General features: G+C 43.2%; 1 protein-coding gene across 2 annotated transcripts in view; it reads left to right on the plus strand.

Moving 5' to 3' along the window:
• Ferry3 (FERRY endosomal RAB5 effector complex subunit 3) overlaps positions 1–22,834 on the plus strand; it is a 35,272-nt gene extending 12,438 nt beyond the window's left edge. Inside the window, exons 7-14 of one of the 2 annotated variants that reach the window (NM_001106623.1) lie at positions 2,870–2,976; positions 3,251–3,448; positions 3,973–4,101; positions 8,585–8,659; positions 12,371–12,573; positions 18,986–19,043; positions 19,894–19,961; positions 20,571–21,159. In NM_001106623.1, the coding sequence (NP_001100093.1) occupies positions 2,870–2,976; positions 3,251–3,448; positions 3,973–4,101; positions 8,585–8,659; positions 12,371–12,573; positions 18,986–19,043; positions 19,894–19,961; positions 20,571–20,663 (931 nt within the window). In that variant the 3' untranslated portion in view covers positions 20,664–21,159. Of the gene's footprint in view, positions 1–2,869; positions 2,977–3,250; positions 3,449–3,972; positions 4,102–8,584; positions 8,660–12,370; positions 12,574–18,985; positions 19,044–19,893; positions 19,962–20,570 lie in introns of both variants that reach the window. The other variant, XM_039107454.2, reaches the window with a different exon arrangement.
• Positions 22,835–23,088: the final 254 nt, after the last annotated feature.

The raw sequence follows: 23,088 nt of genomic DNA on the forward strand, positions 1-23,088 counted from the left end.
ATGTCTTCAGGAAAAAATGCTTTTACTATTATCACCTTTTGTAGGTGTTTCCACAAGCAGCACAAATTCTGTTTTAGGTCTATTAGGGGATAAACGATATGAAGTAAAGTCCACCTGTTAAAGGGACCAGTATCAGCTCAGGACCCCTAAGCTCAAGTTCTCAGCACATGGATTTATTTGCCCCAGAGGGACAGAGGTCAGGGAATAAGAGACGATAGCAGGAGATAGAGGGTGAGGGAGAAGGGGAAGGGAATGAGGAAGGGAAGAAAGAGTATTTGTCCCACAGAAACAAAGGAGTGCCACTGGAGAGAAGAGACAGATGTGGTGCATGGGAAAAGGGAGATTTATAAAGGTACAAGGGGACCCTGTGTTAGGATGAGGTGTTTAATATTGATTGGGCTTGTTAATGAGGTGAGCCAAGGGGGGAGGCTTTTGATTGCTGGACTTCAAATGGCATTGGTATTCAGTGTCAGGAGGAAGAAGGTCAAGGCCTGCCAGAGCCATGTTTGCCATGCTTGGGCTGACTGGAGTCCCTTCATTCCCTTCTGCTTCAACCTTGGGTCATGGGTGTTGGGTAAGTGGGTGTTCTCTATGGCTGCTTCCTGCTGACATTGGGGCACCATTGTTAGCGGACCCTGGCCAGAGTTTCTTCACCTGTTTTAATGGAGCACAGATTAAGGAATTTTTACCATCATAAAACTTATACCACAGTCAAGACATGGCATTTTCTCTGTGCTCTTCATATAGAACACTATCTCCTCTTGCCATCTCATCAGCCTCCCTGAGAGTGGTCGCCGCACTGTGGCCTTGGCCAGCACTCCATCCTGATGGGCATGACTGGGACTTCCCATTCCAAGTTCACTTCTGGGTCCCCGATGCCTAGTGTGTTAGACAGATATTGGTGTGGTGACTTTATCCCCGTGTCTCTCCTTGCATCGTTTTCTTCTTACCAAGCTGTGAAAGCTCTGCCTGTTCATCATCTATGTTTGTCACCATCTGGATGTTTGTCTGTCCTCAGATGTTTTGTGGATTCTCCTGCTCTCAGTTACCTTTTCATTTTCTTACCCATACCCTGTAAAAGCAGACTCATTCTTGTAGACCAGCTTAGCCTTGAGCTAGCAGTGACCCTCCTTCCTGTGCCTTCTCTGCACTGGAATTCTGGGTGTGTGCTACATAGCCAGCTCTCCCTCCTCCTGCTTTATAGGTATTGGATTAAGAGATTTTACCTGGGAGGGCAGCACATGCCTGTAATCCCAGCACTTGAGCAGAAATGAGACGGATTGATCTGAGTTTGAGGCAGCCTGGTTTATTTATCAAGGGGCTACAAAGTAAGACCTTGTCAAAAGAGGAATATATTTAGCTAAACAGCAATTATGTACTGAAGTTAATGGGCCATCACTATTAAGAAGATGGACATCTTGTCAGCAGGGCAGCAGACCTGTTGTCTGTACACTCAGTTCCCAAAAGGGTTCGTTTCTACAGTAGCTGGATGCTGCTCTAGGCTGGCACTTGGGGTTTGAGAGAGCTTTTCTCTCCACACTCCTCCATCCTCGGCACCCAGCAGTCTTTGCAAACCTGTGCCATAGAGTAAGCCCTCTCTATGCTGTTGTCCTGCTCACAGCGGTGCAGTCTTGGTTTTATCATTTACTGTGGGTCCAGCCGTCTACTACTGAGCTACACCCCAGCCTTGGCCTGCCTTGGTCCAGTTCTGGTGCCTGTCAGTCCAGCTCCGGTCTGGAGCAAGCCTTATGTCTGGCTCAGATGTCAGGCCTTCCGAGAGGCTTCTCTCAGCTCCTGTCCCCTGTTCCTTGAACACAGTTTGTGAAGATAGTAAGAGAGTTCAGGTGCAGGAGTCTGTGTCTCCGACCTGGTCCAAAGCGACTTCTACCCTGCGTGGCCTTTCAGAATGCTGGTGAGGTTGTCAGCTGATTTCTGTCGACCTCCTTGTATGGACAACAGCCTTTGTCAAGTGTGCACTGATGGAAGCAGACTGTCCTCATGTCCTGCACCTATGGGACCACGCCACACTTTGCCATTCGCTTTCCTTCATTGCCTAGTGCCATGGATTTGAATCGAGCAGTTATGTGGTCATGGCTTCTCTGGGATAACTTTTCCCCAGAGCAAAGAGTGAGCTTGTCTAGTGAGAGGAGAGTGCTACGGAAATGCGGCCAGACCAGGGAGTGCCAAAGGGAACCTTTCAGTCCTTTTTTTAATCTGGCCTTTTAATTAAAAAGACTTAAAACTGTCTTTAAAATTACTGTCATTATATCACTGTAATGGTCATCATCATTGTGTGTGTGTGTGTGTGTGTGTGTGTGTGTGTGTGTACACTTCAGAAGTTGTGTTTCTCCTTCCATAATCCTCCCTAGATCGAACTTAACATTGTGTCAGCCTTGTGAAGCAAGAGCTTTTGCCTGCTGAGCCACCACAGCAGCCCAAGTTTTTAATTTTTAATCTTCATTGCTGTCCCCTCATCTGTTTTATAATTTTGTTTAGAATTTGCCATTATGAGAATTTTTAAGTATGACTGATGTGGCTTTTAAAGATATTACATACTAGTTCATCACTTAATCCCTGAATCATTTTTAAACCACTAGGAAATACTCAGTGGTGCTGTGTTAGTTGATATTGCAATGACTGAAGAGAATAGCCCACATGCTTATTGAGGAAGTGGAAGGACAAGCAGGGCTCTTAGAACCTGCTGCTGCTACAGTCTCACTTGTCACCATGGATTAACGTGAGTTTAGGAATAAACTAAGCTCTGCGTCAGCTGTTTGGCTCTCTCACATTTCATGGTGAACTTATTTTCCTCTAACAAAAAATCCTGATGAATATACAATGAGAATAACAGTAATTGTATTAATTCCAGTGAAGAAATTAAAGTGCAGCCGAGTCAGTTCAGGGAATCTGCGGACGCCGCTGGAAGGATCTATGAGGAGCAGAGGAAGCTGGAAGAAAGCTTCACCATTCACCTGGGTATGGGAGCCTTTTAACTTCAGACACAGTTCCTGCAGTCGGCAGAATCTGCCCTCAGCTGATCCCAGCTCACAACCCTCTCCACAGAGGCTAGAATTTATGTTTTAGCTTATATATTTGCAGATAAATTATAATGGCTATTAAAATGGGAGATTAGAGAGCCCACTTGTAGTTACCATTTGGAACATGGATCTATCCAGGGTCTTGCCACAGATGTTTGCATCTGCTATAGGATTTCTGTAGCAGTCTCTGTCTCTGTCCTGTCCACCCCTAGGAGCCCAGTTGAAGACCATGCACAATCTGCGGTTGCTGAGGGCAGACATGCTGGACTTCTGTAAGCACAAGAGAACGCAGGGGAGCGGCGTGAAGCTCCACCGGCTCCAGACGGCACTGTCCCTTTACTCCACGTCCCTCTGTGGCCTGGTTTTACTAGTAGACAATCGGATTAATTCATATAGCGGCATCAAAAGAGGTGGGTAGGCACCTCAGGTACTCACCACCACGTTTCTCTTGAGTCCCCTACCGAGAGGCTTCTCACACTGTAGCCCATCCTAACCTTGGACTCAAAGCAGTCCTCCTGCCTTTGCTAAGTGCTGAAGTAACAGAGAAGTAAAAGTGATAATCCAACTATAAACGCATTTTTCATTTTAGAACAGGGCCTGCCGTTACTCGGTGTCCCCCTTGCCTTCTAAGTCAAACAAAAGGAACACTTCTTACTGTTTACAGAGATTGGGGATAGATTACCATCAGAGTGTGTGTGTGTGATTTAAAGAAGACTTGGACTTGTATTAGAATGTTCTTGTCTGTGGACTGTTTACCCCTGAGAGTGAAGTGTTGGTAGAAATTGTTGTACCCTAATTTAATGTGCTGTTATTAACAAACATCAAGAAATCATATTTACAAACTTCATTATCCCGCTTAGATCTCATCACCTTCTATAAGTAAATGATAAGTATTTGATGGATTACATTTAGAACGATACTTTGGATCCCTTAGATTTTGCCACAGTTTGCCAAGAATGCACGGACTTCCACTTCCCGCGGATTGAGGAGCAACTGGAGGTTGTCCAGCAGGTGGCGCTGTACGCACGAACCCAGCGCAGGAGCAAGTGCAAGGAGGCACGCGGTCAGTAATGCAGCATCCTTAAAGCCTGGGCTTACTATTGCCCCAGACACACTCTAGGCCAAGGCAGGCAAGCACTGAAGCACGCCCAAGCTCACAGTGGGGGGACTTGGGAGAGAAAAAAAGAACAAAATTTAATGTCTTCAGAAGCTAGAGTTTTCCCCTCAGTTTTCTCTTTTCTTTCTTTTCTCTCTCTCTTTCTTTTTTTTTCAATTGATTTTCTTTCAAGATCCTTAGTAAAAACCATGTTAAAATTTCTTTTAGTTAAAGTAAGAGCCTTCGAAAAGTTTGCTTTGATCCATGCTGTCTCTAATGGATAGAATCATTTCTATAAAGGGCACTGAAGTCAGAGTTAAAATGGAACAAAAATGAATTTTTCCTTATTCTTATTTTCGTATGGTGCTAGGGATTGACTGCAGCCCTTTCTCCAGCCCTGTGCCATCTCTGACTTTTTGACTTTAGGGTCGGACGTTTTGGTTGTTCTGAGAGAGAGCAGAGAGCGAGAGAGCGAGAGAGCGAGAGAGAGAGAGAGAGAGAGAGAGAGAGAGAAACTGATGTGGTTGAAAGACTTTTTCCCTATATTTATGTACAATGCAACATCCTTTTCAAATTTCTTAGAAATTTTATTGGAAAAATCTCAAACTTACTGAGTATACTTTATAGTTATCCTCCTTCTTCTACCTCTGCCCCAACTTCTGAAATTCTAGAACCTTCCAAAAGAGTGCCACCAATCGGGAAGCCAGCATTTAAATCAGTAGCCAATGAGGGATGTTACATCTTCCAACTATAGCTATATATATGATAGCTCACTAATCACCTCAAACTAAGCAAAATGTCTGTCACCCGAGAGGCTGCTACTTGGTTCCCTGAGGTCAGAGCGTGCAGCAGTGTCTTCATAAGTGTTGCGTGTGTAGTGGGTCCCAATCCCACCTGAAACTGACTCAACTGTAGAGCAAACTGCTTATCCCTTGCCCAAGATCTCAGTGCTCCCTCCTTTCCTCGTCCATGTTAGCTGTTACACTGTTCTGTTAGTTCGACGGTTCCAGACTGTCCTAGGTAAGAGTTGCCTTCTCGACGGTGCTGCAGGAGCAGCAGGAGGTGCTGCAGTCCACGGCAGTGCTAAACTCGCACCCACCCTCACTATTACTGCAGTGCAGAACTCCTCAGGGTTCACCCTTCTCTTAAGGGAAGCATTTAAGTGGCCTCTCTCTGTCACATCTGGATTGTCAGCATCACTGGTCTCGAGCTTTGAGGCACACTGATTCTGACCCTCGATCTGACAGCACAGCAGCTAGAATTCATGCTGGTTGAGGGGATGAGTCATGCCCTGAATGGAACAGAGTACGATGTGTGACATTCATCTTGTTACATGGGTTGGCATGCAGTTGATGACTTCTGGGCCGTTTTCTCTGGAGCTGTTTGATGCTTCTGGACCACATTTGGTGGTGAATAACTGAGACGACAGAAAGGAAAACTGGGATGGAAGGGGGCTGCTGCCCTCCTTCCCATCCTGCCTGCCTGTGCCTTCCAGATGGGTGTGTGTGTGCAGAAGCATGTGTGTCTAGTTGTCCTTTCCGAATAGTGACACCTTCCATGCCCACGTTCCTTATGCGTTTGCACTGAGGGCCTGCCCTGCAGATCATCTCCACCGGTCCACAGAGCCCTTGGTGTCTTTGCTGGTCTGTAGTAGTGCATTGCAGGGTATTGGTACTGGTTCGTCCCCTGTCAGTAGGTGTTTATTCTTTCATTTTTAACTGTAAGGAGCAGTACATAAATAATAATAAATAATTGTACATTTCAGGGCCACGCCCAGGTCAGGAAGCCAGTATGGAGGCCATCCTAACAAAGGACTGTGTAGAGCACTTCAGCGTGTGCTCTTACTGTGATCCTCTCCCTCCACCTCTCCAGCTAGTGATGATGTAATCAGAAATATTTTCACATCTATGTTTTAAATTTTTAATGCATTTTAATTAAACTATAATTATATCACTTTACCCTTCTCTTTACTCCCTCGAGCTCCTTCCAATGGTTTTTAATCTCAGTAGTAGTGACGAAACGCATGAAGGTGGAGATCATCAGTGTGGGAGAAGGAGGCAGATTTAAGTCTATGAGCGATAGCATGCAGTATACAACAGGAAGCCTTTAAACCACCCACACTTAAGGCGGTGTGTGTGTGTGTGTGTGTGTGTGTGTGTGTGTGTGTGTGGTGGTATTTTGTTCTTGTTAAAGCAACTGTGTTGTAATTTAAATAAGTCAATAGAATGAGGCACTTTATAAAAGATAACTTTTCTTTTTTTTTTTGTTTGTTTGTTTGAAGATGGTATCTCAGTATGTCCCCAGCTTTTCCAGAACTCGCTGTGTAGCCCAGGCTAGCCTTGAACCTGTGGTCATCCTCTTTCAGCCTCTTAAAGGCACTTGTATGTTAGAGAAAGTCTTAGAAAAACACTTTCTGAGTCTTCTTTTTCTGCACATGACTACATATTCATTCATCGTGCTTGCAGTCTGATGTACAAATACTTGTTTATCCCAAGGTGCTTCATCCACTTTTTACTGTGGCTGCTACGTTCACTGTGTTTCTACAGTTCATGATAAAACTGATATATGACATCATTTTTTTTTCTTTTTTTGGAGCTGGGGACCGAACCCAGGGCCTTGCGCTTGCTAGGCAAGTGGTCTACCACTGAGCCAAATCCCCAACCTGACATCATATTTTTTAAAGATTTATTTATTTATTATATACTCTGTAGCTGTCTTCAGACACACCAAAAGAGGGGATCAGATCCCATTACAGATGGTTGCGAGCCACCATGTGGTTGCTGGGATTTGAACTCAGGACCTCTGGAAGAGCAGTCAGTGCTCTTAGCCACTGAACCATCTCTCCACCCTGGACATCACATTTTTAAATAAATATCACCTCTTTATATTGCTAAGCAAAGTGTTACTCATAAAAACATGGACAGAAGAGTAGACTGTGAGCTCTTCTTTCTTGTTTCTTTTTCCCTTTTCTGTTTATTTTGAGATTGTATTTTACTTACATTTCTTCCTTTTCTTTCCTCCCTCCAAACCTGCCCATATGCCCCTGCCCTCTCCTTCAAACTCATGGCCTCTTTTCTTCATGCATTGTTATTGCATGTTAATATTATTTGTATGTACAAATTCTCAGTTCCATGTAATGTTACTGTGTACACGTTTTCGGGGCTGACTGTTTGGTGTGCTGTCCCCTGGGTCTGTTTCTCTGGTAGGGAGTCTGTTCGTTCCCCCTGTGATCAGAATTGCAGAGTTTTCTCTCAGTGTCTGTGCTATAACCCGCTGCTTATTTCCAGCACGTCAGTTGCCAGGGTCTGCTCTGTTGCATGAGACACGCATATGAACAGCTCAGAGCTTTCTGTCTACCTACTGTGCTCACACTTTCTCTGCTAGTTCCTAACTGTGTGTTTAGACTTACTGGTGTAAGTCAACTTGTCAGTGTTCACTAGCCAACACTATGCCTTTAGTATATCCAGATAGTGTTCCAGAGCTAATGTTTCAGTGTGTACTGTTCATAGCAACTTGAAAGTCTGCCTTTTCTAATATGGGATATGGAATGCCATTTCAAAATAGATTCCAAAATAGTTTTTAATTTAACTGATGTAAGTAGATCACCACTAAAACACTGCTACTTTGAAAAATAGTACTCATTTTCTATTTTTGACAAGAGATTCTTATGAAGTCAAGGTGTATCTTCTATTAAAATATGGGCATATATTTAAATAGTGTATTCAGTCTTAACAATGTATGCTCAATCAAAATGTCTCTCATTAACCAACATTTATCCTTCTAAGAAAATATCATGCCTCAAAAAAAAAAAAGAATTATTGATTGTCTGAAAAAGTTCAGAAACAGTATCATATATATGCTTGAAAGTTGTTGTATATAGTGTCAGACAAGACAGTAAATTTAAGGAGTGTGCTGAATATAACATGATTCTTGGTGTTGCTAGCTTGTCTATCTAGTCCAAAGCAGGTTATAGCAACAACAGTGAGTCAGAGTCTAAAAATAAAGATGGCCGCACCACAGCTATCTAATGAAGTTATTTCATGTGCAGCTAACTTAGTGCCTTGACCTCTCAGAAGAAAACTAGGGTGTTGGTAAGTCCAATGTGGTCGAACCATGAGGGGTCAAGGCTGGCCCCACCTCTTGTCTCTGCTCCCCTGCTTAGATAGCAGCTTACTGAAACGTTTCTTCTCCGTGTAAGATTAAGAGATGTAGCTAAACTGTGGTGCACATGCTTAGTGTTTGCAACAGTGGGGGTAGGGAGGGAGGGAGGGAAGGGGGAGGGAGGTCACAGAGCCTGTGAATGTGTAAGTCCATGTGAAGGAAGCCTGGGCAGAGTGCCAAGAGTGTTGAGGCACAAAGCACACTTTTCTATGTGATTGTTTTGAAAGAATAGGGGTAATATATTTTCATATGGGGCAATACTTCTTTGTGTTATATTTTTTATGAATAGATTCTGGAAACCAAAATGGAGGAAGTGATGAGAAATCTAAGAATGCTGAGAGAAACTATTTAAATATTTTACCAGGTGAGTATTATTTTATTTCAAATTCTTACTTTCTGATAGTCAAACACACTAAAGTAGTAGATTTGAAATGTGTTCTTCTGGGAACCATTTATAAAATATTCAGCCATATACACCTTTGAAACAGCACTGATACCCACAGAACCCGTATAATTCACTGATATTCTCCAGTGCAAAGCCTCACTTTTATACTAGTGATGACTTCTACGTCCATATAGAAAAACCACAAAGTTACATGTAGGTTTCATGATTTTATACTTTTAATTTTCTCCCATACATTGTGTCTTAGTTACTAAGGAATGAGCTAGGAGGTGTTTCTACTCTAACTTATAAGCAGTGGTGTGTGGAGATGAACATGGTTGGACTGGGGCATTGCCTTTTGATGCAGGCTCAAGTCCCCCTTTGCATCCTCCTGCCTGTGTCTTCCCCCTACTGTTATTGGACACATTTAATGTGAACTCAAGCTCTATTTTCCTTGCGGTTAAATTCACTTACTGGTACTTAGGCACCAAATAGAAGCCCTGTGTGCTTTGTAAATATGAATTCTTAAACAGTGGTAGGTTTTATAGTTTCAAAAATAGCCCTTCCTTGATAGTTTGCAGTTCTCTTTTAGGTGCTTTCTCACACTTCCTTCCTCAGACCTTGAACACGAAGGCCACGTCACTAATTTAGGGGAAAGTCATTCCTGTTTCTGCATTTACCTTAGAAGGCATAGCCCACTGGGTTGCGGTCATCAGCCTCCAAGTTTCCTCCCACCTTCGCATCTCCTGCCTTCATGGATAATGTTAGACTCACCACAGCCGTTTCCTCCCCTCTGTGGAACAGGAGGCTGTTTGTCTCTTACTCTTTGTAGACCCATGATCTGAGTCATCACACTGGCTTTCTAGGAGTGTGGTGGCTGTTGCTATGTGGAAGGGCCTGTATCTCTCATTGTTCAGTTCCTTTCCTTCCTTCCTTTAAAAAAAGCCTATGAGTTAGTATCATTGTTACACTAAACAGGGAATGGTGTGCCTTAAGTCTGAGGTAAGAAAGGAGTGTTAAATTGCCTACCACATATACTGACAGCATCTGAATTTCCATACCCAACATATTAACAGGAGATAAAAATATCTCCATCAGAACTTATTTTAAATCATGAAGAAAAAAAGGTATATTACATATTTTTTTAATTTTTTTTAATTTTTACCTTTAAAATTTTTTATACAATATGTTTTTATCCTATATCTTTTCCCCATAACCCAGGAATAGTTGTTTCTTTATTATGATCTTCATACTTAACAGCTTATGCCATCAGTTCTCACAGCAGCCTCATAAAACGAGCAGTCAGCCTGATTCCCACATTTCTGCGCAAAGTGCCGGTGAGAAAGTTGAAGTGAGTCCACGTCTCACCTAGCCAAAGAATGCTGGAGAACAGCAGGTCTGCTCCCCTTCCAACCTAGACCCTTCTCTACGGTATCTTAGTAATTCATTACTACTGCCAGCGTCTGCACTGGCCCCCATTTTATTAATGGGTAAAATGAGACCAGGAGGCGAGTCATTTAAGGACGGACAAAGCAGTGCCAGATTGGGGATTAGGAGCACCTGACTGGCTCACTAAGTTGTCTTCCCTCACTGCTGGCCCACAGCCCATCCCAGTGCTGGGAGCCCCTCCACTGAGATTTCTGCAGGCATTCAGGAGGCAGACTTGTCTCGGGGCCCATAGATGAGTCTGTACCATTCTGACCAGCCCCACCCGGCCGCATGATCTCCTCTTTACTTCTCCTTGGACGGCTTATGTTATACCTCTAGCCCCATCTGTGTTCTTCTTCTAGTTTGTTTGCCTGTTTGTTTTTAAAGAAAAGCTTTTGCTTGGATTCTGTGAGAGGCATCTTTAAGTCCAGCTTGTGCACACTGGAAACTAAAGGTGATGCGGTGCAAGAGCACTTTATACATTTATTACACTTGTTACATGTGTGTCCATGTTCACACAGAGGATAAGTCGTGGCTGTTATACAAGAGCACTTTATACATTTATTACACTTGTTTACATGTGTGTCCATGTTCACACCAGAGGGTAAGTCATGGGTGTTAGTTCTCTTCTTCCCATTGTGGATCTTAGGGATCAAATTCATACTATCAGTCTTGGCAGCAAACGCCTTAATCTGCTGAGCCCTCTCTCCTACCCAAAGTGCTTCTATAAGATATTTTCCCCAAACACACTATCTCATATAAATATGGAAAACAAGTACATGTCTGCTCTTTCTGTATTCCTGAAATTATTTTGTTTTAGGTTTGTTTTTTGTTTGTTTGTTTTTTTGGGTTTTTTTACAAAATATTTTTATTATTTGGGAATTTCACACAATGCACCTCAGTCACACATCCCAGTCCTCCCAGGTCCACCCCCTGCCTTTATGACCTCCCCAAAAATAAAAGAAGAGGAGGAAAAGAGGAAAAAGATACCAAGCCTAATTTGTGTTGCCTGTACACTCACTGTAGCATGATCAAACTCCAGTGGCCAGCCCTTAAAGAAAGCTGAGTCCTTCCACACTCGCGTTCCCACCCCCACCAGTGGAGTGGCAGTCCAGGCCACTGGTTTTAATAAACAAAATACCCTGTTTTATTAAAGGAGAATAAATTTTAAAACATGATGAGGTTGTAAGTAGCAGGTAGATGAACCTATTTTGTAATTAAGCCACTGACTTGTAACTTTTATGGAGACAAATTTCATCTATACAAACAAGGCAATTTACAACTGGCTCTCAACTGTTTTCGATAGTTGAATTTTTACAGCCCTGAAAAATTTCAATGAAAAGCAAATAAAACGTTCAGATAAAAGTTTATACTTAAAACATTCTAGCAACTTTACTAGTTAATAATGGCTGCTCGTCGATTCGTGTACTAGTCTATGCTCCAGACTATACTTACCTTAGAGTATTTTAAACCACGCTTTCATAAAGGTGGGTAACTTCTAATGGGAGTCACTATGTAGCCTGTTCTCGGTAATGACGATACAGGATGTATGCTGCCTGATGTGTGGATGCAACAGAGCCAGCCCAGCATTTCTCCTCTGCTTGAGTGTCAGGACAGTTATAAAGCAATGGTGTTTGCCACTCAGTAGGATATTCCAAAGTGAGGTTATGTATCACAAGACAGACTGTCTTCAAGTTGTAGGTTAAGATCCCTTATCTGCTCAAGGGACCCTGGATTCTCACGGCCACTGGTGTTGCTTTTCCTTCTCTAGCACTCAGGGAAGGCCCCATGTGGGCTTATTTGATACCCAGTGTGTGTTAACCGCTTTGGACCAGTGAAGGAGTGAATGGGGACAGACGTGTAGGAGGGAGTTTAAGTGCAGTTTCCACTTCTGACAAGAGAAACTGATGAGCAGAGATTGGCCAGTCACCTGAGATGTGAGAGAGCAATCAAGACACAGGAAGGCAGGAGCCAGGTCACAGTTCTAGATCTTAGGTTGACATTTAAGTGTTTGTGTTGAATGGAGATCATAAACTCATTTACCTATAATCCAGGGGTCACCTCAAACCACTTTGTGATCCTCTTGACAAACTAGCCGTTATCTCTTACTTTAATTGCTTTTCTCTGAGAGTAAGGAGCAGTGCTCGCACTGGCTTCCTGATACAATGTCAACACATTACCCCCCTCCCCCTGTGGTTATTTATAAAGCTGTGGATGAGAGTGACTCATGCGCTTGAGAATCATGGCTGCATTTGTTGTTCACAGGAGAATTTTATATTACACGTCATTCTAATCTCTCGGAAATCCACGTTGCTTTCCATCTCTGTGTGGATGACAACGTGAAGTCAGGAAACATCACTGCTCGGGATCCCGCTATTATGGGACTCCGAAATATACTCAAGGTTTGCTGTACCCACGATATCACAACGATAAGCATCCCTCTCTTGCTGGTGCATGATATGTCAGAGGTAAGCAGGAAACACTGACCTTTACTAAACGTGGTACGTAGCAATCCCGTTAACAGCCTACATCTTAAAGGGGTCCTGTTCTTGTAACTGCTGGGCCTTTGTATCTCCTGTTGGGTCAGTTAAATGAGTGACATAGAAAACAGTGAATCATGCTCAGGAAATTACAGTGTAAACGGGGACTCCAGAGGATCCTTTACTTTGATAGGAAATGTGCCTCCCTGCCTCTCTTCCACGATTCACCTCTGCTTCTTCTTCCTTCTCCGTTTTACTTTAAGGAGCAATGGATTTACCTTCACTTACTCTGGCCAATGCTAGGATTAGTTTCACCTTCTGAATGCATATAAGTAGGCAGCAAGAAGAAGCCAGATTCAGTTCAGTGTCTTCTCCAGGATGTGTGTGATGGTGCAGACAGTGGTTTATACCATCGTCTGCCGTTTCATTAGCTGCTGTGACTTACTTGTCGCTGTTAGTTCCAGACAGCTTCTGTGGTTGCTTCCTTTCTGCTGTCTTCCCTCATGAGAAAGCTAAGTACAGGGAATATGTTGTATAAATTAAACAAAGTCTAAACTTCAACTTCAAATGAACAAAGGAACAAATGAGCTGCAACCCTGTGTGTGCAGGTGAGTCCTTTCCAGAGAGTCCCCTCAGAAAGAAGTTAACCTTTTCTCAGAACAAGCAGATACAGAGTTGCCAAGCAGGTCTCTCACTGGACACTTGTTTTATTTGAGGAAGGGGTAAGGGAAGTGTGGATATTTATTTATATATTTTCCTTTATTTATTTGAGACAAGTTAAGCCTTGGCTGGCCTGGTACTCAGTATAGCACAGGCTGGCCTCAAACTCATGATTAGGCCTCAAACCTGCCTCTGTCTCCAGAGTACCAATATTATACACATGTACCACTACACGAAGCAAAGGTCTTTATAAACTTGTCTGCCCTGCAGGTTTAATGCCGGGTTGGAAGCTTGATTACTGATGACTGTCCTTATCAGGGTTACTGTGGCTGTGATGAAACACCATTACCAATGCTTCTTGGAGAGGAAACACCATTACCAGTGCATCTTGGGGAAGAAAGTTGTCTATTTGCCTTACACTTCCACAGTACTGCTCATCATCCAAGGAAGTCAGGACAGGAACTCAAGCAGGGCAGGAACCTGAGGCAGAGCTGATGCAGAGGCTGTGGAGGGCTTGCGGCTCAGTGGCTTGCTCCTCCTGGCTTACTCAGTCTATATTTATAGAACCCAGACCCAGCAGCCCAGGGATGGCACCATCTACAATGAGCTGGGCCCTCCCCCGTTAATCACAAAGTAAGAAAATGCCCTTCAGGTTTGAGTACAGCCCAATCTTATGGAGGCATTTTCTTAATTGAGGTTCCCTCCACTCAAATGACATTAGCTTGTGTCAGCTTGACATAAAACCATCCAACACAATGACCAAAAGTTATTACCAAAATAAAAATCTGTACAAGTGCTGTATTATAGCAGGGGATGTGAAGAACTGCTCCCTACCCCAAACTGGCGGTATTTAAAAGGCCTTATTGTGACCGTACAACCTGTATAAACTGGTGGTATTTAAAAGGCCTTATTGGGGTTGGGGATTTAGCTCAGTGGTAGAGCGCTTGCCTAGCAAGCACAAGGCCCTGGGTTCGGTCCTCAGCTCCGGAAAAAAAAAAAAAAGAAAAAAGAAAAAACAAAACAAAACAAAATAAAAGGCCTTATTGTAAACTTACAACCTGTATAAACACTTCATAATCAGTTCACTTCAGTGAGGATGCTAGGTGACCTTCAGCCTGCACTCAAGGCCAGGGTCTTTGCTCAGTGAGCACATTACTGCTGTTTTAGTCAAGAGGGTTGTGTTACCATTTTGTGGTGGCCGCCCCACCCTTCCCTGCTTCCCAGTCCTCTCCTGGAGCCTCTCCTGCATTCCCCAGGGTGGAATCAGGAGAAATGGATAAAGCTTTGTAGAATCTCAGCTCTGTGGAGAATGTTTTCGTGATCCTTACTAACTAAGCTTACTAACTTACTAGTTACTTACTAACTAACTAGTCATCTATAAAAGGGTCTTTAGGGAGTGACAACTGTGATGAATTTCTGCCACAAGGAAACATCCAGACATTCCTGCAGCTGGGTTCTTGGTTAACCAGCTTATAAAAATGGTTATAACGTAGGTGGGAAACAACCTCAAAAACACTGTTTCCAAAAGTCACTCAGTTCAGATTGACTTCCAGACATCTGATACTACAGCGTTCCCTCTCCCACGATGTTACAAAAGCTGCCCTTCAAACTGGGACAGCCAGCTGCAGAACATTAAGTTTGTTTCGGAAGTGTCCAATTTAATTCACAAAAGTAGATTGAGCCACAGGCCTCCCATCTGCTGTATTTAAACATCCTCAAGGTCGAGAAGTTTATGCGACACACACCCAGGATACAGAGGTGTGTGCTGTAAGTTTGTGCAGATATGTTTTCAGACGCTGTTTCTCCCCCTCAAGCAAACAGGATCTCTGGATGTGGCTGCCACACTTTAAGGTGTCAAAATAATCCCGGATACCCTGACAGACAAGAAAGCTACGGAATTGTTTGCAGCCTGAAAGAAAGAGTAAATGAAAAGGAAAACCAGCCTTGGGCAGTGGGGGAGGGGAGCATCTGGCTTTTATCTGTCTGTGACCCAAAGACACTGTCCTATTGGAGTCAGCCCGACTCAAGCCCGGGCCTGAGTCCCCACTTGTCTTTGTGCTCTCTTATAACTCCTGGAATGCTTTGGGGGCTGTGGCTTTTGCAATTGCGATTAGAAATGAAGAGGCTAGGGGGCTGGGGATTTAGCTCAGTGGTAGAGCGCTTACCTAGGAAGCGCAAGGCCCTGGGTTCGGTCCCCAGCTCCGGAAAAAAAAAAAAAAAAGAACCAAAAAAAAAAAAAAAGAAAAGAAATGAAGAGGCTTTGAGTACATGTACCTAGTACACACAAGCAGTCCAGTCAGATTGTCAGACTGAACCCCTGTAAATCATACCCAAACCATACACAGAACAGAGCGTTTCCTGTACCCTAGAAGCTGCTGGGGTACTCTGAGCTACTTTAACCTCTCTCCGTCCAAGGGTATCCCTGATTTTCACTTGGAAGTGTAGGCTAAGGGCTGGAGAGAGCTCACTGACAACTTGAGTCTGACCTCCAAGATCCACAGAGTGGACAGAAGAACTGATTCTTAATAAACAGATGAGATGGGTGCTGGGAGAGAAACGTGAAAAAATGTTTGAAATGTGGGCTAGTCGAGTTCATTTCCGTAGAGTCTTGGCTCTTGAGCTTCCACTCCGTATAAGGTTTGTGAGCACACCTTTGGCTTTGCGTTGTGGTTGTGGACTCTTCTTTCTCGTTTTTTATATATAATGTGATATGGCTCAACTACAGTTAGTTAGCCATTTTACCATTTGGGGACATTTGGGTGGTTTCTAGATTTTCTTTTTGTTAAATTTTAAACATCCATTCAAGGTCAGGAAGTTTATTCTACAAACTCAGATGGCGTAGCCCAGGATATAGAGGTGTGAGTTGTGCAGGGTCCGGAAACTCTGGTTACCACCAATAACGTGCTATGAACACGTTTATATATCTTTGTGACTGTTCTATTATAAATGAACTTAAAGATTAAGCAATTGGTTATGGGGGTATGTTGTTGATTAGCTTTGACAGATATGGCCAAATCATTTTCCAAACTAGTTATAATAGCCTTGTGTTACTTTAGTGTTTTTTAAAGATTTATTTCTTTATTATTATATATAAGTACACTGTAACTGTCTTCAGAATATTTAATGTTAAAAGTAGGAAACAAGCTGATGGCTCAAGACCTTTAATCCCAGCAATCAGGAGGCAGAGGATCTCTGTGATGTTAGACCTGCTGGGCCTACATAGTGAGATCTTGCCTCTGCCACCGAAACAAACAAACAAACAAACAAACAAACAAATCCATGTGCTTGCTGTCTATAATTGCTGTAAAATTTATTTATAAAAATGTTTTGAGTATCTCAGAGGCACATACATGAGAAGTAAAGAATAATCATGTAATCTTTTCCACTGGAACATAAACTAGGAAGACCTAGAGTGGAAACCTAACATGACATATTGAGGCTTTAGGCTTGGTTCCACACATCTGTAATCTTAACCTTCAGTTGGCTGAGACAGGAGGATTGCCAAGAGTTTTGCAGCCTGGACCATGCAGCAAGATACTGTCTCAAAAAATCAGAAAAGAAAATAAGCAAGTAAAAATTCCAGTAGTTCACCCTTAACCCTGATCCAAAGATTCACGCATCCACGTGTGGGCATTGCTTAGATAGAAGGCATTTTTCTCATTAAAATCTAAATTAAGACTTAATTTCAGTTTTAGATTTTTAGAATCTATTCCTAGTGCAATGTCCATTTATGATATATAGTGTGATAACATGACTCCGTTTTCTGTCTTGATTCCAAGTTTCAGAGTTTGATCCATTTAGCTTCTGAGGTACCCCCTGTATAGTGCATTCATTCACTGAATCATGTTGCCCAGACAACAGCTTTGCCACTACATGGGACTTACTCTGTGAATTCTGTTACTGCTGCCTGCCCACTCGGTCTGTATCTCACTACAACAATTTATTCTGAAGTTTGCCTCTGCGAGTGAGCTTCTTGTGTAACTGCTGGCCACAGGCCGTGAAAATGAGTAACAAATCATGTCTTCTCATGGCCTTCTGAACTTCTAAGAGCTACTACTCCTTTAGGTAAAGGGTTTGAGGGAGTATTTCATTTTTTTTAATTTTATTTTTTGTGTGTGAGTGTTTCGCCTGCATGTGTCTATGCACCATGTTCATGGTTGTACCTGAGGAGGTCAGAAGAGGGTGTCAGATCACCAGGAACTGGAGTGACAGATAGTTGTGAGCCACCGCTAGGTGCTGGGAGTTGAGCCTGGGTCCTCTGTAAGAACAGCAAGTGCTCCTAAGTGCTGAGTCATCTCTCCACCCCCTGAGGTACTGGTTTAATCAGGAAAGCATGAGTGACAGAGTAAGAAAGCTGGCACACATCTAACGTACTCAGGAGATGGATTGCTGGACGGAGAACGGGTAGCTGTCTGGCGTGTCTTCTGAGACTCCCACTGCCGAGCAATAAAATGAAGTTGATATGACAGTGCATGCACCTTAGACTCTCGTAGACTCTAGCTCACTCTTGTGTCTGTGCTGGGATCGTGAATTGGCATTTAGTCTATCTTCTAAGTAACATCAATGACTGTCAGATCACAGCATTCTGAACAGTGTGAAGTTCTTAATTTGTCTCACAGATATTTGTTGTAGGCCATATATTAGTCACACAAAACAAGGGAACGTGGCGTTAGTGGGTAAAATGTGGTGCTCTCTGAGAGGAGCAGTGAAAAGATTTGCTTGCTTTTTGTGGGATCAGGGAACCACAGAACTGGGAGGAGCTGGTCCAGAGATGAGATCCAGTCATGTTCAACCCTGGAAATCTCCTCTCAAGAGCAGGAGTGGGAGCTCCCTCTGCCTTGGGCCAGCATCAGAGTAGGTCAGTATGGGAACAGTTAGGTTAAACTCCCCCTCTTCTTTTTTTTTTTTTTTTTTTGGTTCTTTTTTTCGGAGCTGGGGACCGAACCCAGGGCCTTGCGCTTCCTAGGCAAGCGCTCTACCACTGAGCTAAATCCCCAACCCCAAACTCCCCCTCTTCTTACAGGGCCAGTCCAGCAATCACCCGGAATTCTTCCTTATGCAAATGAGGCAGCCCTAGCACCCCAGCCCTGACCAATGCTGTACACCACCCTGATAGCCCCTTCACACCCCAAAGGTTTGGAATGTCTTCTCCCCACAACCTCCAATTAAAGGAGCTGCTCCCTGAAACTGATCTTCTGAGGAGTCTCTCTCCTCCAGCTCCCTCCCTGCCTGAGATCTCCTCCACCCTCAGTTATTCCAGAATGAATGAAGACAATGAGTGCATCGGACTCATCAGCTGTCGGCTGGGGACTGCTCATTTATTCTGTCACTTTTGTGATAATGCGTTCTATGGCAAATTAAGCATTTTGTTATACTTGAAGTTATTGTGCAGTTCGATTGCATTATCTATGCTAATATTCAGTGTTTGTTTGGTGAAGTTCCTATGTCACTAGCCAACTTTAAAATTTCACAGATACGTTCATTTTTAAGTCTGGGTTGCTAGGCTCATTAAATCAACCTGTATTCCATAAGGATAGTCTATTGGCCAGAAGTCGTATGTCTAAAAGCCAAGAAAATCCATTTGGGATGATTAGCATGTTATCCTGGATTCATCTGAAATAGGGACACTCAGAATTACATATAAATGAAGATTTGATTATACTATAACATTTCATTTTGATGATATAGTTTTTTTATGAAATTAGACTGAACACATATTTGTGTGTGTGTTTGTTTTTAGGAAATGACTATACCTTGGTGCTTAAGGAGAGCTGAACTGGTGTTTAAGTGTGTCAAAGGTAAGGCTTTCCCAGCTATTGAAAGAATAGCTTCCTAAAGGAAAGACCAACTTGCCTCTGTCCCTGTGCTTTGGTCAAATACTTAACTGGCCAAATATTTCATAATAGACTTTATTTTATCTTTTACCAGTTACAAAGTAAACATATCTCTAGCCATCTTGAGATATAAGGATATTTGGGTAGTGTATTAGTTACTTTACATGGTACTGAAACAAAAGGCCTGACAAAATCAAAGGAAGGGAGAAAGGCTTTATTTTTGCTCAGACTTTGAGGTTACAGTCTGGCAATAGGGAAGACTTAGCAGCAGGATACAGTCTGGTCACTATGCATCTACAGTCAAGAAACCAAGAGGTGAATGAGGTGAATGTTGGTGTTCCGGTAGCTGTCTCCTGTTTACAAAATCTAGGACCCCAGCCAATGGAACGATGCCACCCACACTGAGGGCACTGAGGGTGCATCATCCCACCTCAACCCCACAGACATGCAAAGTCTCCATGATTCGAGATCTTGGTCAAATTGATGGTTAATACAAACCCCCACCAGTGCTCCTTACACTTTGGTGTTTCTGCTGCCCTTGATTGACTTTAATTTCAGTCACATGCTAAGTTAACCTTTCATTATCTGTTTTATCTTCAGCCTACAAAGCTCTTGTAGGCCTTTGTGCATGTTGACAAGACTGTTAAACCTTTCTAGCATAGAGAATTGGGAAGTGTGGGTCTTTATCTCTCCCAGAAATGTAGCCTTTCCTCTAGACAAGTGGCTAAGAGGTCAAGACAAGAGGCTCCACATGAAATTCCCTCTCATCTTGCTATGGAAGCTCATAACATAGCAGCTTGTTGTTCTGTTTTAGGTTTCATGATGGAGATGGCTTCATGGGATGGAGGAATTTCTCGGACAGTGCAATTTCTGGTACCACAGGTATGTTTTCTGAGCAGATCCTGCCCCAGCCCACAGCTGTGTTATCTGAGTAGATCCCACTCCAAACTAAGGCCTTTTAAGATTCCTCAGAGGCACAGCCAAGCATGCCACCATGAACTCTTCTACGTAATGTAAGGTATAGCTTCCTAACTTTAAGGGGAGAAGAATATTTGAGTGCTGTGCAGGCATTCAGTGTACTGTCAAAGATCTGAGCACCTACCGCTCTGTGGATCTGGACTTGAACTCAGATTTGCTTACCCCTGCCTGGGGCTGGGGCTGGTCTGGGGCATGTGCCGCTACCCTCAACAGCTCTGAATTCTGCTTAGAACTTAGCAAAACTAGTTTTCCACTCATGCTGCTGCTGCTGACTAGGGGTTTCTCTAGTGACCAAAAGCTTTACTTGATAAAAACAATGTAAGTTTCCAGAGGGTTGGAATCAGAAAAGCAGTTCCAATCTATACGTACAAAATTGAATTCATCATGAAAGATAATTTTCACATATTATTCTCCCTATCTAGAGTGACAGCCATGTTTTAAAATACTTTGAAAGACCGAAAGTGTCAGTGAGGATCTAACAAGTGCACATTTGCCCTTGTCTCCCTCTTACAGAGCATTTCTGAAGAAATGTTTTATCAGCTGAGTAACATGCTCCCACAGATCTTCCGGGTCTCCTCAACACTCACTCTGACATCCAAGCACTAAACCATACACTGACACACTGACTGACAGAAGAGGATTTCTGAACTCCTGGAATCCTGTTGAGCGGAAGGTGCCTGGTGGGCCCTGAGCCCCCTGTTAATGATGATGTACGTATCTAACATTCCAAAATGTGTCTGCTTCACAGACCAGAAGCAGCTCCCAGTGAGCTCTTACTCAGTCCTTTGTGGAATAATAGCTCTTCTTTCTACCTATATGTCCTATCAGGGGATGATGATGCTAACACTTAAAGTGTTTCTCAAACACGGACACTTGTATGCCATTGCGTTTCCATGGAGACTTCTGGTTTTTCCAAGGCATGAGTTCTGTATTAGGAACAGGCATAATCGGGCATACGAGTACAATCTTCCTTCTACTTTATCTGTCAAATCAAAATTTAAATATACATTTCAGTGTAAGTTTCTTATGAAAATGTTTTTGTAGTTGGTAAATATACCAGACAAATGTGCATGTTGTTTTAAATTCTCCTGTTTCAAAGCCTGGCTTTTAATCATCTCTTTCTAAGGTTGTATAAGTTAGAGTCAGAGAAGGCTTTGAATTCTTTACCCCTGTTTCACCTTCCCTCTGTGACCTTGCCCATGTCTATTAATAACATTTCATGGGCCGGGAAAATAGTGTTCTTTTTTGTCGGCCTGATGTAAGTTAGTGTAAACCCACGCCTGGTAGCGTTCTGGTGTCTGCAACACTGACCAACGGCTCGATTTTATTTCTCCATCCCCTGGAGTCCCTGTCCCCATTCCTCCCCTCATCTCCATGACAGAAACGGCTTTCAGGTCTCTGACTCTGATCTCCGATGTTTGTTCTCCTTTGTCCAACTTGGTTTTGGGGCACTCTCTCCTCATGGGCTGCTCATCATGGAACCCATGTGTATTGCTAAGAGCAGTGACTACTACAGCAGCGCACAGACATCCATAAAAGCTGAGGTCTCTTCACATCCAGGTAATTCGGTGTTGGTATTGCACAGTAGGATGAAATATGAAGTCTTTGGTGTCATAATAAAGTGGTATTTCTTGATGTGAAGAAAACAAGCACAGTAATCTCTTAGTATGGCAGAGTGTCAGAACTGTGGTAGACTCTCTGATGGTGGACAGAATACTTTCCCATGGAGGGATCTCCTGATTTTCTACTCAAGGAAGAGATGGAACCCAGTCCACACTGACCATTAAATATGAATTTTTCCAAGTTCTCTGCCAAGGGCTTGGTACTGCTTTTGGAGATTCCACATTTCCTGGAAGAAATGGTCTTTCAAGCACCATTGCTCTCATTAGAATTAATTCTGGTGCAGGGCAGATGGCTAGAAACCAGAGATGGACAGGTCAGGATTAGACCGTTTCTATTAAACTGGTAGGCTTAGCTGGGGTGTGAATACAGTGGGATCAATAAAAGGCACTCTGAGCCAGGGGCGTACCAGGAGTGGGAGGATTCAAAAGGAGGCCTTAGGATCTTTCTACAGATGCTGTGGGGCTGAAACATTTTAGGGGCACACCAGCAGATTGAACTGTGGTGTGTAGAGGGAATCTCTTATGTCTGTTTGGAAGCTTCACCTGTCAAATAAAGCCGATTGGCTGGTAGCTGAGGCAGGGAATTCTGGTAAGCAGTAAGGACTCTGGGCCAGAGGGTGGGTGGGATTCTCCTGGGAACATGGAGGACAGCGGAAGCCTGGGAGCTGAGCAGAGGTAAGCAGCCACATGGCAGACTTAGATTAGAATAAATGGGTTATTAAGTTAGAATCTAGGGACCCAACCAAGGCTTGTGGCCAAGGTGTTTGTGAACATAATTGTAACTCAGAGTCTTTATTTCTGGGAACAGGGTTGTGGGGAACCACATCTCAACAGCTGCATCCAGCTGTCAGAGTGCTGGGGCTGTCAGAGTCCAGGGGGGTTGATGAATGCTGCTGACCAGTTTTCGTTGTCACCCCAAGGCTGCTTTACCAAGTCACTTATAAATGGGGCCTTCACTGAATGACAATATAAAGTAAAACTTGACCTGTAAAATCAAGGCAAATGTATTGAGTATCCAGTTTTCAGTTAGTGCTGTATTATACAGTATACATCAGTGATAAGATTGGAGAAAACATTCCTACAATGTTAGATGTCACTGATGAAAACACACCCAAAACTTGCATCACAATTGTAATTAAAACATGGTTGCATATAGTTATATGGTGAGGATTTTAATCATTCTGTAATTACAGGAGCCTAGAATTTTGTATTTGAGTCAAGAACCAAGTCTTCTGATCAGCTTCTTGGAGGAGAGCACTTTGTGAGAGCTGTGTCACTGTGACAGAATATATGAGAAGTCAGCTTAATAAGCATCCAGCCCATGGTTACTTGGCCTTGTTGCTTTGGGCCTGTGGAGCACAATGCATTCTGGTGGGAGTGTGTCTGCTCACTTCTTGGTGGATAAGGAG

Source organism: Rattus norvegicus, chromosome 4 (genome assembly GCF_036323735.1).
Source record: "Rattus norvegicus strain BN/NHsdMcwi chromosome 4, GRCr8, whole genome shotgun sequence".
Lineage (NCBI taxonomy): Eukaryota > Metazoa > Chordata > Mammalia > Rodentia > Muridae > Rattus > Rattus norvegicus.